Consider the following 13,839-nt stretch of genomic DNA (forward strand, 5'->3'; position numbering starts at 1 on the left):
GGACGAAGTCCGCCGCCTGGCCCGCCCCGCTGGAGCCCCCGGGCGGCCAGGCCCAGCGCTGAGACGACGTCCGTGTCCATCCCGGGAGCGCTCTAACTTTTTCACCCACCCCCGAAGTGGTGTAGACAAAAGACATTCCCCCCTCACCCTCCCCCTTAAAGCAAACATATTCGACAGCATTGTCACCTGGGCTGCGAAACCTCTTTTCAGCGGAAGCGCTGGGAGCTGTAAGGCGAAGCTCAGGTGAAGGGGGCGGGGGGGGGCAGCGGCGGGAACCTCCCGCCGTGAGGGAACCCCCTCAGCGGGCAATGGCGGCGTTGGCCTTCGGGCACGGTCCTGGGGGACTGCCTGAGCAAGTTGAGCCGGCACCTGCAGTTACACACTTTAATTGCCATCCGTACCTGTGCAATGCGTGTTTCCAGGAGAACACGTCAGTCTGACAGTCGAGCAAATAGCAAAACGAGTTGCCCCACTGCATCAGTCTGTGTTAACTAACCCGTTACCTCAGCATTGAGTAGTCATCATTGATAAGTGTGCGTTCAACAACATTTCTCAATGGTGTCCCACTAGGTAGCCAAAATGCTATAGGGCCTTTGTCTTATAACTTACGTTTTTATTGGCTTTGTCCTCTAAGTATCTTCAGTACACCCTACTTCAGTGCATATTTGTTGTAGGCTAAACCATAGGCATTAAAAGGTGGTGGTGGGGAGAAGATACCATGAAATTCCCTTGGAAATGGCCAAGGATGGGTATTGTGCAGAGAGTCTGTGCCACTGCTCTTCTGGGCTGCTGGAGGATGAACCCAAGAGTCTTGTTTTCTCATTCAAAACGCTCATGGTAGAATAACGATGATATAATGAAGACTAATCAAGATACTCATTGTGAGAACTTATACTTTCTCCATACATCTTGTAATGACAATAGTCTCTGCTACAATATCTTCAATATTGCTTGTAGGTGCTGATTATTTTCTCAAGTCCTTCCTTATCGCTCTGTTTGGAATGTATTGGATGATTAATAATTTTCTGGGATAATTGCTTGTTAATATTTTTGCTCTTAGTTGGATAAGCAGAAAATAATGGACAGCCTCTGTGTGGTTGGTTATTCATACTTAGGCACCAGACTGTGAACTTCTGAATAATTATTCATTAATGGAAAAGAGCGATTGTCCCCTGTGGAACTATGAATAAATGGGTAGTTGATATAAGTAGTCTTTAATCTTCGCAGTGATTAAGAATGCTTGAAACCAAGCTGATGGGCGTTTGCAGTGTTTGAATAATTTTGTATACCTTTGATGCTCTTGTTCAGTAAGGAAATAAAAAATCCATAGAAAATATGCATTCAACGTGTATAAGAATATACAAAAAATATTTATATAAATATGCATGAAATATATACATTTAAGAACGATTCTGTTTCTTTTCAGTGGATAGTGGGGGTTTGATCTCTGATTACATAGCACTAGCTGCAGTGGAGTCCTAGTCTTGGTCCCTTGCTAGAGCTCTTAAGCACTCTGATGATGCTAGTAAGAATCAATAATTATTTTTTGTTTCCTACAGAAAAAAAAATAAAATTCTTAATTTGTTGATTCCTTCAATTTCAATGAGTTCTGCCCATAAAATGTGGCTGAAGCAAGACCTAAAAGTGTAGGCCGAATTACTGTTGTGCAACAGTAATTGGAATTGCATGGTACAGACTTCCAAGCACCAGTCTCTAGAGCTGACGATTAGGATCTTACGGCAACTGGTGTTTTGTTTTTCTGTTAGAGAGAAGTGGGAGAGCAGGGTGGATTCTGCTATATGTATTACTACAGTTGATTCAGGCTACGTCAAAAGTCTTTGTAAGACAATAAACCAATACATGAATTAGCACAAAGGTTAGTGAAAATTTAGAATAGATATTGTTTGTGTCACAGTATGTTTAAGTTATGTTCTTGGGAAAGTGGACCCTTTAAGTTTGCATGGATGACCATAATTTGTTTATACAGTACTGCTCGGGTAAATCAATTATGGGAATATGAAATGTACTAACTTGTATTGTCTATAGTGTTATATTCACATAGAAATTTGATGGGTACTCTTATGTAGTAGGTAGAAGACTTTTTTTCTAGAAGGTCTTTTCAGCTTGATTTTTAAAATCTTCATCAAAGTTTGAAATAATTGTGAAAGAGAAGATTATTAAACAACTTTGTCTCGTTAGAGAGCTTCTTCCCTACAGATTTATCTTCTCGTTTGGGCAGTCAGTGGTGTATGCTTTCTATTAACCTGTTTTTTAGAGTTTGATAACAGGATATTCTATAGTGAAATTTGAAATATATTACCACGAAAAACAGTTATGCTTGAGATTATAGTTCAAAGACAAAAGGAAAAAATTAATTATTGTGTAAAGGGCATAATTCTTATTTCTGTTTTGCCATAGAAAAACTAAGTTAGTTATAAGAGTCACTGTAAATACAAGTCACAGCAGGAAAAAGTGAATTAATAAGTACGCATTTCTCAGGAATAAAACAATACAGAAAAACAGAAAAGAACCAAACCCGCTAAAGAGTAATGGACGGGTCCACATGCTAAAATTCTGTGGTCCTAATTCTTGAAAACAGATTAGCATAAATCAGAATTATCTGCAGTGTCAGAAACTTAAATGAAAGCAGGACATTATCTTTTTTAAGCTACAAGCTGCAAAAGGTCTAACTGAAGTAGACAAGAAACAAATTAAAAGTGAGTTTTCTGTATTATCTGTATGGATATGCTAGGCTTAGCGACTATTCAGGATTTTCTATAATTTAACCTGCTCCAGTTTTGCTACGTTGTCTTTTCTTGCAGTTAATACTAACAACTTGTACTAATTTCTACTCTGGCTTCTACAAGAAAGTGTCTTCAACTATGAATAACTTGAGAGGACTATAAAAGAAGACAGAATTGATTTTTCAATATTACTGTTCGGTTTAGCAGAGCACCAAGTGTCAGGAGCATGTGTTACTGTTTAAATGTGCAAAGCAGCAGTTACATGTAAGTCCTTAATGAAGCGTTAGAATTCAGGCTGATGCTTCTCAGCTGCTGTGTTTTTAAGCTTGGCTAGTGGAAGGTCAATTTGAGTAGAATGTTTTCTAGAGTTTAATTCCGAATCTGTCACCTTAAGCAAAGAAAAATTTAAAAATCATGAGCCACTTTTGAAAGTCATGTTAATAATGTTGATTCTTCCCTTCTCACGTTAAGCAAATGGTAATTAAAAATTCTGTCACTTTTTTCTAGCCTGTCTTTATTGAAACTTTTCTTATTGTGTGCAAGGGAAAACTTCAGGTGAGACAGCCAAACTTCAGTCCACAACGTTGTGCCTGTTGATGTCTGGCTGTTCAAATGAAGATGAAAATTTCTTAATTCACTCTTAGTAGGAGTGAACTTCAGGATTTCATGGTACTCTTTTAACTGTTTTCCCCCCCCCCATCTTAATTTTTTTTACTTTGAATCCCGTGTTTCCTGTACCGAGGCTATAAAATCTAACCAGACAGAAAGCAGGGAACATTCTAGAAGTTTGATGCATTCTTTCTATGTGTGGTGTTTTCTTATGTCTTTTCAATAAATGTTTGTGAACTACAGCAGTTGTCACATTTAGGAGTATTTTTCCAATACCTTGGTAACAGCAAGAAAAAAAAGCCTGTGATGTGAACTTCTGTGTAGTGGAGCACAGTAATCAGATTTAGAATTATTAAAAATCAGTTATACTGTTCAAAACACTTTACAAGTTTAAATTATTTCATTTCACTATACAGTTTACCAACCATGAAATAAAAAGTATCCAGCAGCTATGGTAAGGGTGGTTAGAAATAGTTATTAGAGTCAGCTGTTCAAATAGCAATTCCCTCACGAAGGAACCCTCTGCCGGGACTCTAGGAGTTTTCCCCCAGCTCTTCAGTGTTCCTTCTTCCTGATGCCCAATGACTTCTCTTTTGATGAGAAGTTAACTTAAAAAAAAAAAAGAAAAAAGAAAAAAAAAGTTTTATGAAGCAGCAGAGTAATTTCAGCAGGTAGGCAGGTGTAGACCTGTAGCATAAAATTTTGTCTGTGTTCACTGTTTTGAACACAAAAAAATTGAGAAGTTTCCCATGTTATTGCAAGGGCTCCTCCTGCAGGTGTCCAGTATTTCATGGATTTGTTGTCAATTTTTATCAGTCTGTGATGCTACCTTATCCTTGGCTACTCAGAGGATCGACCCTTCTGTCCTTGGCTCAGGGAACTAACCTCTGATCTTTTTTATCACTGTGTCCCATCATTATCATCTGAATCTTTTAAGTCATCTTCTGTTGCTTTTCTCCGGTAGTGTCATCACCCATTTGCTGTTGTGCAGGGCCCTGCTGCACACTAACTTATTTTATTTTAACAGGGTCTTCATTATTCCTTTCAGTTTCCATTTGCTGGAAGTGCCCTGTTAAAAAAAAAGAAAATAAATATGCATGAAGACAGGGCTTCTGCCCTATTGAATCAATCCTATTTGTAAGCATACAACAAAAAGACACCCATCTCTCTTCAGCCATGTTGACAGTAGAGGCAAAAATATGTTCATTTTTAATAAGGCCTTCTGTAAGAAATTTTGATGAGATGCCCCAAAAAAATGGCCTTGCGTGATGGGCATAAGTATAATGATGAAGGGTACAAATAAATATTGGATATATGTGTGTACATGCAAAGCCTATACATGGTTGATGTGTTGTTGAGCTGATCATACAAAATTTAAGCTTCTGTACCTAATTATTTGAACCTTGTCACTTGGCACACCAACCATGTATAGCATGGACCCATATGTTACTCGTTGTTCATAGGTATCCTACTACTCAATGGCACAAATAGGGATACAGTGCAAAACTTGATCTTTAGGGTTTGTTTCTATATATGTTTGAGCTCTTTGATCTTGAGCAAGTCTCCCTTTGAGAAAGCTGTTAAATGTCTCTCCTTCAGTTCTTCGTTTGGGGCTTAAACAAAACGGATATGTTCCCTAATGTGTTCTTAGTAAACTGCTCAAATATTTTTGCAGTGACCATGTAAACTTCAAAATAAATAGCATCCTGTTACTTCTACACCAGTTAATCCTATTTTTTTCTCCATTGTTCTCACAAAATAGATAAAAATCACTTTCACAAAGTACAGTTAATGGTTAGTTTTGTCATCTGTTAAACCTCAAAAGTGGCTGTAGTACCTACATATTTCTTTAAAGCACTTTAAAATCCTTTATGATGAAAAGTACATATAGACATAAAATACAATAGCATTCTTACATTAATTTTGTATTGTAATCTTTTAAAGAGACACTCAAAATTTCATATTAGCACATTTCATTAAATTCATTTCATTAAATGCATTATGGATAACCTTTGCTCTTAGGAGTATGTTTGCATCCTTGAATTTGCATTTCAATTGAGAACAGAAGTTGATGTTTCACATTTTTGTTAAATATTTGCAGGAATAGTTGTGTGTAAAAACAAGTGTCACTGGCAGTCACCATGCAATTCAAGGCATGCATTACAATAGAGAGGGCTGATTTTGTAACCAATGCTGGTTGCTGCCCTGCTGATGTTAGTCCTAACTATTAGAATGGGACTTAGATGCAGAAAGGTATGTTTAGAAAATGTTAATAAACTTACTTATGTTTATATCCTGAAAAAGTGAGTTCAACAAGTGGCACTATTAGTTGTCTAGGAAGGCAATAGTATTCCTGCTTTAATGTCTCGATTACAGAATTCTGAAGGATACTTTATTACAGTGTTGTAGCGGAAGATAGAGGTTTTGGAGTTGGCACATTATTTGGCTGTAAAACCGAAAGCGGTATCAAAGTAAATTCAATTGTGTAACTTGTCTTTCTCTGCTTTATTCAACCAATGGGCTGTCATATGAAAGATGCAAATGTTTATTTCTCGGTTTGGAGACAGGGTGTGGATTTTTCTGTTACATCTGTGGTTTTTTTTTTTACACTGGAATGACTTGGTTTACTTCAGTGGAATCAACACCTAATTTTATCAACGTGAGAATCAAAATACTGATGGATATATGAGAAAACCTTAATGGAAAGCTTTATTTATAGTTAGTGATTAAAAAAAGCAATACAAAAAATGCTTAGTTCCCATAACTGTATTAATAGAAACATATCTGATCACTGTGAGGTGAACAATCCTTAAAAGTTCATGGCATGAACTGGATAAAACAAACTGAGAAAGGTATTTTACAGTCTCTGGGGTTAGTTCTGTAAACAGGCCAAAGGATCAAGTACCTGGCAAATTTTAAAATTGCTAAGTTTTATTCAGAGAAACAATTGTCCCAGAAGCTTTCTGTGTTTAATATTCTATGAGGTGAAACAACTTTTATTGTTTTATTGATCAGCAAATGTCATCTTTACTTCTAGCCAGCATCAAAGAAATGACAGCCACAAAGATTTGTGTCACCGGCGAAAGAAAGAGAAAAATAGTAGTTTTATACTGCCTTCAGGTGTTTAATGAAAGACGGATTTCAGCCCTGTGTTTTGGGAGACTGAGAACAAAGCTATACGAAAATTAGCCTGTTTCTTTTCCATAACTTCATCTCTCCTTCTGTTCTCAAACAGATGCTTAGAGCTAGGGTTACACAAGCCAGAAGTATGTGATCTGTTGTTGGATTATCTGGGACAGAGGATGGTGTGATAGGGGACAACCCTCCTTCATTGTGGAATAAAATTTTAATTATTTCATACTGGCTGCAAGCTATAGCTGTGCATATACATAATAATGAAGTTGACACTCGATATCTTATTCCCCTCTCTGAGTATGGAATTGTTTTTTCCTAAAAATCTGTTTTTTGTCCTTTTTAAGTGCACTTCTAAAGTAACTATTAGCAATTACTAACCTATATAAACTCTCCTCTGTTAAACCTGGTCCCATTAGGATTGTATATATCTATCTTTGTATCAAGTCCTTCAAGTGAACTTTTCTTATTTTTATTTTAATGGCAGTTCCATTATATGGGATTCCCTGTAGAACTGGAAACAAAATCTTTCATCCATGCTTACAATCTGCCCCCAGCAAATATAAAAGAGGATTTTCTGTCAGAGTCCTTTTTGTTAGCTACACCAGGTAATTTATCAAGCGCTCTCTGCTAAATGATACTACTATTTTTCTTTTCATCCACGTTATTGCACAGATTTCCTTAATAAGGCCAGAAATGGCTTCTGTTTCTGGTGTGTATTGAAATCTGTCTAACACCCTATAGACACACAGTCATTAAAGCTGAGAACTCACATGCAGCCAGCTCTTTAGCAGTGGTTTGTTGGTTTGGTTTTTTTCCCTATGCTTATTTTGTTTCTGTTTGCTTGCCATTTATCTTTTAGCAACAATGGATACTGTTTTTCAAAGAAAAAAAGTATTTCTTCTGCCGTCAGTTTTAAAAGAATTTACAGTTTTAGCTATACAGCTTTTCAATGCAGTTTTTATTAAATATTATCCAGGAATATTATTAGTTCTCTAGAATTGTAAGGCAGCCTGTAAGTTCAGAGGCGCTTTAAAGAACATGTTGTTCTGGTCATTTCGCTCGATGACTGTAGAATTGGTGTCTCCACACAAAGACAAGGCCCAGCTCGGTGCTTGTTCTCCACGACACCTCTCCACCAGGAGAGCGGGTGTCCTTAGTAATGAGAAGGCAGCCATAATTATTATACCTCCCTTAAAGATTTGACTTCTTGGGTCAGGATCAAGGCATAGCTGCTGTGTACATAGTACTCTTCCGTACAGAGGATGTTCCCCAGCTAGATGGGGTTGAATTAACTATAGTTTGAAATAGGTCATACCTGTTCATTTTCTTTCTTATTTTGACTTGTATTGTTGGGAGATAGGGAGATAATAAGCAGAGCAGCCTGATAATGGGATGCCTTTATTTTTGTTTCTTTTAATCTGCAGTAAATTAATCACTGGTAAGCAAGCTTTTGTTGCCATGAGAAAGACCACTGGGATTTTTTTACTTAATGCCTACTCGTCACTATCACATTTTAGGCAGCTGTCTACGAAGATTATGTAAGTGGAGTGTGTTTTGTGTGAGTGCGTGCGTGTGTTTGAGGAGGTGGTGATAGAAGTAAGGGTGGTGATAGAAAATAAGGCAAAACCACTGTTCACAGAGCAGGAGCTAATTTGATTTGTGCTTTCTAAAATATAGTGTATTTAGGGATTCATTGATGCAGATTTTGAGCGACTGTAGTGAAAATGCATACAGATCATGCATTGCCTAAAATTTTAAACATCCATTTAAATTCATAGGCTGTAAAGATAATGTAATGAAATACAGTGAAAGTTGTATTGAAATGGGTGCTATGTACACACAGAGACATCATACTGAAGGGGGAAAAATGATTCTTCAAAAATGTTTCACAATATCATCTTTGCCTGAATATTCTGAATCTTTAAGGCCATCATACTCATGGCCTTAAAATGGGAATTTTGAGAATTCTGTACAGGCTAATTTAGATGATAATGCCATATTTTAACCCGTGAATATGGGATTGAGAAGTTTTCTTGGTTTTTCTGAGGTGATGAATTTAGTCTAGTTACTGGTTGCTACACTATGACATGAACAAAAGTACCTTTAGTAGACTAAACAAATTCCTTGCGTATTTGCGCACGCAAATGTGTCATTAATACAAAGTACTACTGTTTCTAAATCTGTTGGAGGTTTAACGGGCTAGATGTTTTTACAACATACATTTTCAAGCAACAGTGCCTGTATTCATACAACTGCAGGGGGTCCCTGTTGTAACTAACACTTCTGATTTGCCCCTTCAAAACCACAAATGCTCTGTCAGGTCATAAGGTGCCACCTGCAGGGTGTATGGTGCCCATCCAAGCACAGTTATAGCAGAAATCCATTTCATCATTTACATAGTTATTAACAATTTTAAACTGAAATCTTTTCAATCCTCAGGCGGTTTGTGGAATCCAAACATAACCGTTTGTAAAATAGAGAGAGAATCAGAAGTGAGTTTTACAACAAGCAGTCTTAGGCTTGAATATTTAATGCTGCTTTATGAGCATCAAAAGTATGAAGTTCTTCTTGAAACAAACACAGAGGCAAAGGTAATCTTCTGTTCAATCATAATGAATTGAAAGCATAGTTCTCTAAGTTCTCCTCCTGTATTAGCACAGCAGGAAGCGTGTGCTTCCACTGAAGTCGAATCAGCAGAGCTGGCCACAGACACTGAGGACGTGGTCTAAAAGAACGGTGGTTGTTTCTAGGAGGGCTCTGCTCCATTGGTACAGTGTGTTATTTTACTTTTTGAAATAATATTCTTTATTTCTAAGAATGTTTTTAAACAATATTTTGTTCAGAATGCAATTAATCAATGAACATAAAAACATAAGGAAATATACATTAACTAGTTAATTAGGCTTCAGTAACATGAAATGCACCTTGCTTGTAGTTCCTACTAAGATATTCACCCTGTGTTGTTATGTTAAACTAGTAGATTTAAAGATAAACATATGTACTATTTATAATTCTGGTGTTAAGAATATGTAATACTTTTGAAGCCTATTAAATGCAATTTGAAATGCAATTAAATATTAAATGTGATTTAACTTAGTAATGACACCTTTTGTGATAATGTCAGATTTTTTTTCCCTCCCACATTCTTCTTCAGGATTTCATTTAATTATTACATAAATGAAACTAGAATTTCTGTGAGGATACCAGGGCGTGATCAGAGCACTGATATTTTTGTAGAGGTAAGATTTTGGTTTATTTTCAGTGAAAAAAAAAGTATTTGCTTTTATATAGTTAATTGGTGTGAAGAGTTGTACTAATTCTGACTAACAAACAACGCACAAGCATAGCATTGTGTATAATTTTTTTTCTTATTAAATTTTTTTACCTACGAATTGGTAGATATCAAGCCTCTTCTCATGGTGGTAATTTAAGTCTATAATCTTCTGTAGAGTGTCCCTGTGCTATAAAGCTTAAAGCAAACATACCTGGTATGTTTACACTGGATTTTCTTAGATTCTTGCTTACCTCATGAATCTCTCTTCATTTTTGTTATTTGTATCAGTTCTAAGGAAACTATATTTCAAGAAAATCTGGTAACAGTTTTATGGAACACAGTACTCCTGTAAGGAGCCATAGTACAGAAGGAAATACATAAAAAGAATTAATCTGTGCAGAAATCCCATTTAACTGTGTATTGGAATTTTTTATTTTCCCCCAGATAATTCATTACTTTGCTAAGTGTGGATATGGCTGCCCGAGGCCTACAGAAAACCTAACAAACTGCTTGCAGAGGGAAGTCAGTGGTTAGTTGAGTATCAATCATTCTTGAGTCAATATTCAATGCAAACTAAACAGAAACTGCTCGATATTTTCTGTTGCATTATGTATCGTGTATATTCAGCAGATTTGCTCCGGTATGTTTGCAAAAATGTGGGAAAATAAATGTTTTGGTGTACAGATATATGAATGTCAAAATCCTGTTAAAAAGCAGATTACTTTGGTCTTAGATGACTTTATGTACACTGCCTTGGCAAATTTTGCCTTTCACCCCCTTCCTCTTGAAAGCTGAAGTTTTATGCTTAATGCAGGAATGCCGAAGTTCGGGAATTAGTTATTTTGTAACTATTGCACACAGTAAAACTCTAAACAAAAAGGAAGAGTGGAACACAACTGACGAGATGTCAGGCTGCAGGAGGAGGTACATTCCAGAAACATGGGAGAACTTGGAGGGAGCAGCTTCAGACTGATAGGTCTTGTTTCTTTCAAAGTAGGGACGAAAATTAAGTAACTTTAGTCAACAGCTCTGTAGTTCTCAATGTGATTATTAACCATTTTGTATTACCTTTTAGCACAATTTCTCTTCCATGTACAAGCATTACAAAGCTTTTTCAGCTGTGCAAGACTTGATTCAATGTCATTGTTCTTTCTCTTTTAGAGATCCTCACAATGAATTCAGTTGGAAGATTTGTGTGTTTCCTCCTCGCATTTCTACTTGTGATAGTATGCATTATTGCTGTGGTAGCTTGCATCATCACAGACTGAGGTAAGGGTTATCACTTTTTTGAACTTTAGTGTTTCTGTAATTCCCATTCCTTGAGTCTTTCTGCAAGCATCCTTTTAGATGAGATGAGATCATATGAAAGAGACTACCTTTTTGGTATCATTGTAATAGAAATTGTCTCGAGTTTGTTTAGGCAACTCCAGATGTGGCTACGTTGTTTTTGTTTAAATCGGTATTGTGCTTTTGAAGGGAATTGCCCACCAGCCTCACTACGGTTTGGTTCGTATTGCAGGGTGGTTGAGGAGTGCAGCCTTGATTCTCTCAGGTGAAATTAAACTGGAAGACGTGCTCTAATGAATATAAGATAGTCCAGCCACTAATGAGTATGCCAGGACTGGACTAGGGCTAGGCTGCAGTATCTCCTCTGAAATACTTAGTGCAGAAATCTGTTCCTTGGCCCCAGTTGTTTTGCTCTGTAGTCTCTGCCGTTCTACCACACTGCTTGCTAATGTAGACCTAGCTTTTTTCCTTCCATTGTTTTTTTCCCGAAACGGAGAGTAAATATTTAATCTCTTAAACACTTGGAAAAACAGTGAATCATTTGGAGTGTGGACAATTTTTGTTTAGCTCTTTCCTCTTTAGCAAACATTAACTGGGATCATGTAAGCATTCTGCTGTTTAATTTTTGTTTGCTTAGCACGTTTTTTCACAGTATTAGTTTTGCAGAATGACTAGCAGATTAAGTACCATGCATCTGCTACCCTCTTCTCATGCAAGGCTGCTCCCTCGGTGTAGTGGACCTTAAACTGTTCTAGCTACTGAACACTGTTTTGCTAAATTATTTTCAACGTTCTTGGAGAGATGAAGTCCAGATAAGTTGTCTAAGTTCAACACAAAGATGGAAATCTGAGCTCTAAATACAATTTTAGTTCACTATTTTTGCTTTTCATACTGTTATACAAAGGTACCTGATTTTTTCTAGGAAAAAGTAAGAGGCACAGAGTCAACCCCTCCATACCAATTTAGAATGCCATTCAAATTTTGTTTACATTTTTTCTAGAAATACTGGCATTTTAAAAGAGCTATGGTGTGTTTTTTGTTAAACAGATTCATTTAGAAGGCAATTCTTCCATCAGGTGCAGCTACAACTAGGTGTTAAAAGTACAAGTACTGGTTATATATCCAGAAGTGTGTTTTCATCACACTTTTTTTTTTCTGAATTCCTGCATGAGGGCTGTCAGACTGATGTTATTCTAACATTGTGGGAGAAAATGAGGATTGCTGAAAAAAGTCCTGCACAATGGCTTGGCGCTCAAAAAGTGGCAGCAGAGAAGGTGATTTTCTGCAGTTCAAACCCTACCACTGCTGCATGGGATGTTTCTTGTAAAAGCATGAGAAACCAGAGTAACATGGAAAATATGTTCACTCTTGCAGCAGACCTCTTCTGCTGTGACATGACAAATCAGTCCTCTGTACAAAATTATATGGTTGGTTCTTTCAATGAGGTGAGTTCACAAGATACTTTACTGAGTGCTCCACACTTCTGTCCAAAATACTGTCTTATGGAGGACATTGAGAACTTCTGCAGAGATCTTTGTTTCGTGAAATGAGGTGCATGGCGAGAAATAGGAAATTAACAGGTGTCTGGATATCGAGCTCTAGTCTTACAAAACTGAGGATGAAAGTATCAATAGCTGAACAAACAGTAGGGGACTGCAGCTTCTGGGCCATGTTTAATGCAAACTTACTTATTTGAAATAAATCCTGAACAAAACATTTCTGAGTTGTGGCAAACTTAGAAATTACTTCCATAATAAGAAATTAAATAAGAAATTTGTGCTCAAATAAAACACAGTTGTGTAAATACCAGAACACAGTCCATCAAGTAATTTAGAAGTACTGCCCTCCTCTGTGTAGTCTGTGAAGTTAACCGATGGGAGTGCAGTTAAGAAGCACAGGTTTTCCAACGTGACTTAAAGACTGGTTTTGTGATTCTGTTACTTTGTTGAGTTACAGCGTGCATTTAAAGCGTATTTGATATGCTGTTGTAGGAATAATGTATCTTTTAAAGTTGAGTAATTTACCTCACCCTTCAGTGTCTCCAAGTGTCAGCACCCACTGATGTGAAGTTGTGAAATATTTGCCATGGAGAACCATTTGTGTATCAACAAATCTGAACAAGCTCTTTGTACATATGTGCTTTCTCTTCTGTATCACAATCGCACAACTTAAAAAAAGTACTTTTAGTCTACAACAGGAATTCTTGACCCTTTTCTTGAAGGGAATGTCCCCTTCTCCCCCCTCCCCCCACCAAAACCAAACCCAGCCACAGTAAAATTTGAAGTAATGTATGCTATCTTCAATAAAAGAGAGCCCAAACGTCCTAGTCTTAAATGAAAAACAAGAATGTAATCACAGCCTGCAGTAAAATACTTCCAGATAAGATTACAGCACAATTTGGGTGGAAATATCCTTTCCCTTTACAACTTTAAATGAAAGCAGATTAAAAGGAAGTCTCATGCGCTTTGTGGAAACTACATTAATTGATCTTTGATATTTATTCTATTGTTAGAAGTGTTTTAATAGTTTTAATCTAGATTATAATTGCAGATATGGATTTGAGGTGCGATCTGAGGGTGGCAGGAGCCTTCATTACAGAAGGAAAAAAACCCAGCAAACAGCACTTCTGTAACTAAGGATTATTTGTTGGGAGAAAATGCCTGTGTGCCTGTACTGCAGGACTGAGGTTGGTGCTGGCTATATAAAAATGCATCTAGTTCTTTTGATTGTATTATATTGGATTTTTTTTTTAAATAGGGAAAGGAGTGGATAACTACCATGGATAATGAA

At 36.9% G+C, this 13,839-nt stretch overlaps 1 protein-coding gene across 1 annotated transcript; it reads left to right on the forward strand.

Moving 5' to 3' along the window:
• Positions 1-308: 308 nt before the first annotated feature.
• IL17RB (interleukin 17 receptor B) lies at positions 309-13,780 on the forward strand. Its single transcript, XM_054216419.1, is given in 5 exon segments — positions 309-434; positions 6,973-7,093; positions 8,928-9,079; positions 12,142-12,193; positions 12,196-13,780. Coding segments are annotated over 5 exon segments (855 nt in total). The 3' UTR covers positions 12,600-13,780.
• Positions 13,781-13,839: the final 59 nt, after the last annotated feature.

This window comes from Rissa tridactyla, chromosome 10, assembly GCF_028500815.1.
Source record: "Rissa tridactyla isolate bRisTri1 chromosome 10, bRisTri1.patW.cur.20221130, whole genome shotgun sequence".
Classification (NCBI taxonomy): Eukaryota; Metazoa; Chordata; class Aves; order Charadriiformes; family Laridae; genus Rissa; species Rissa tridactyla.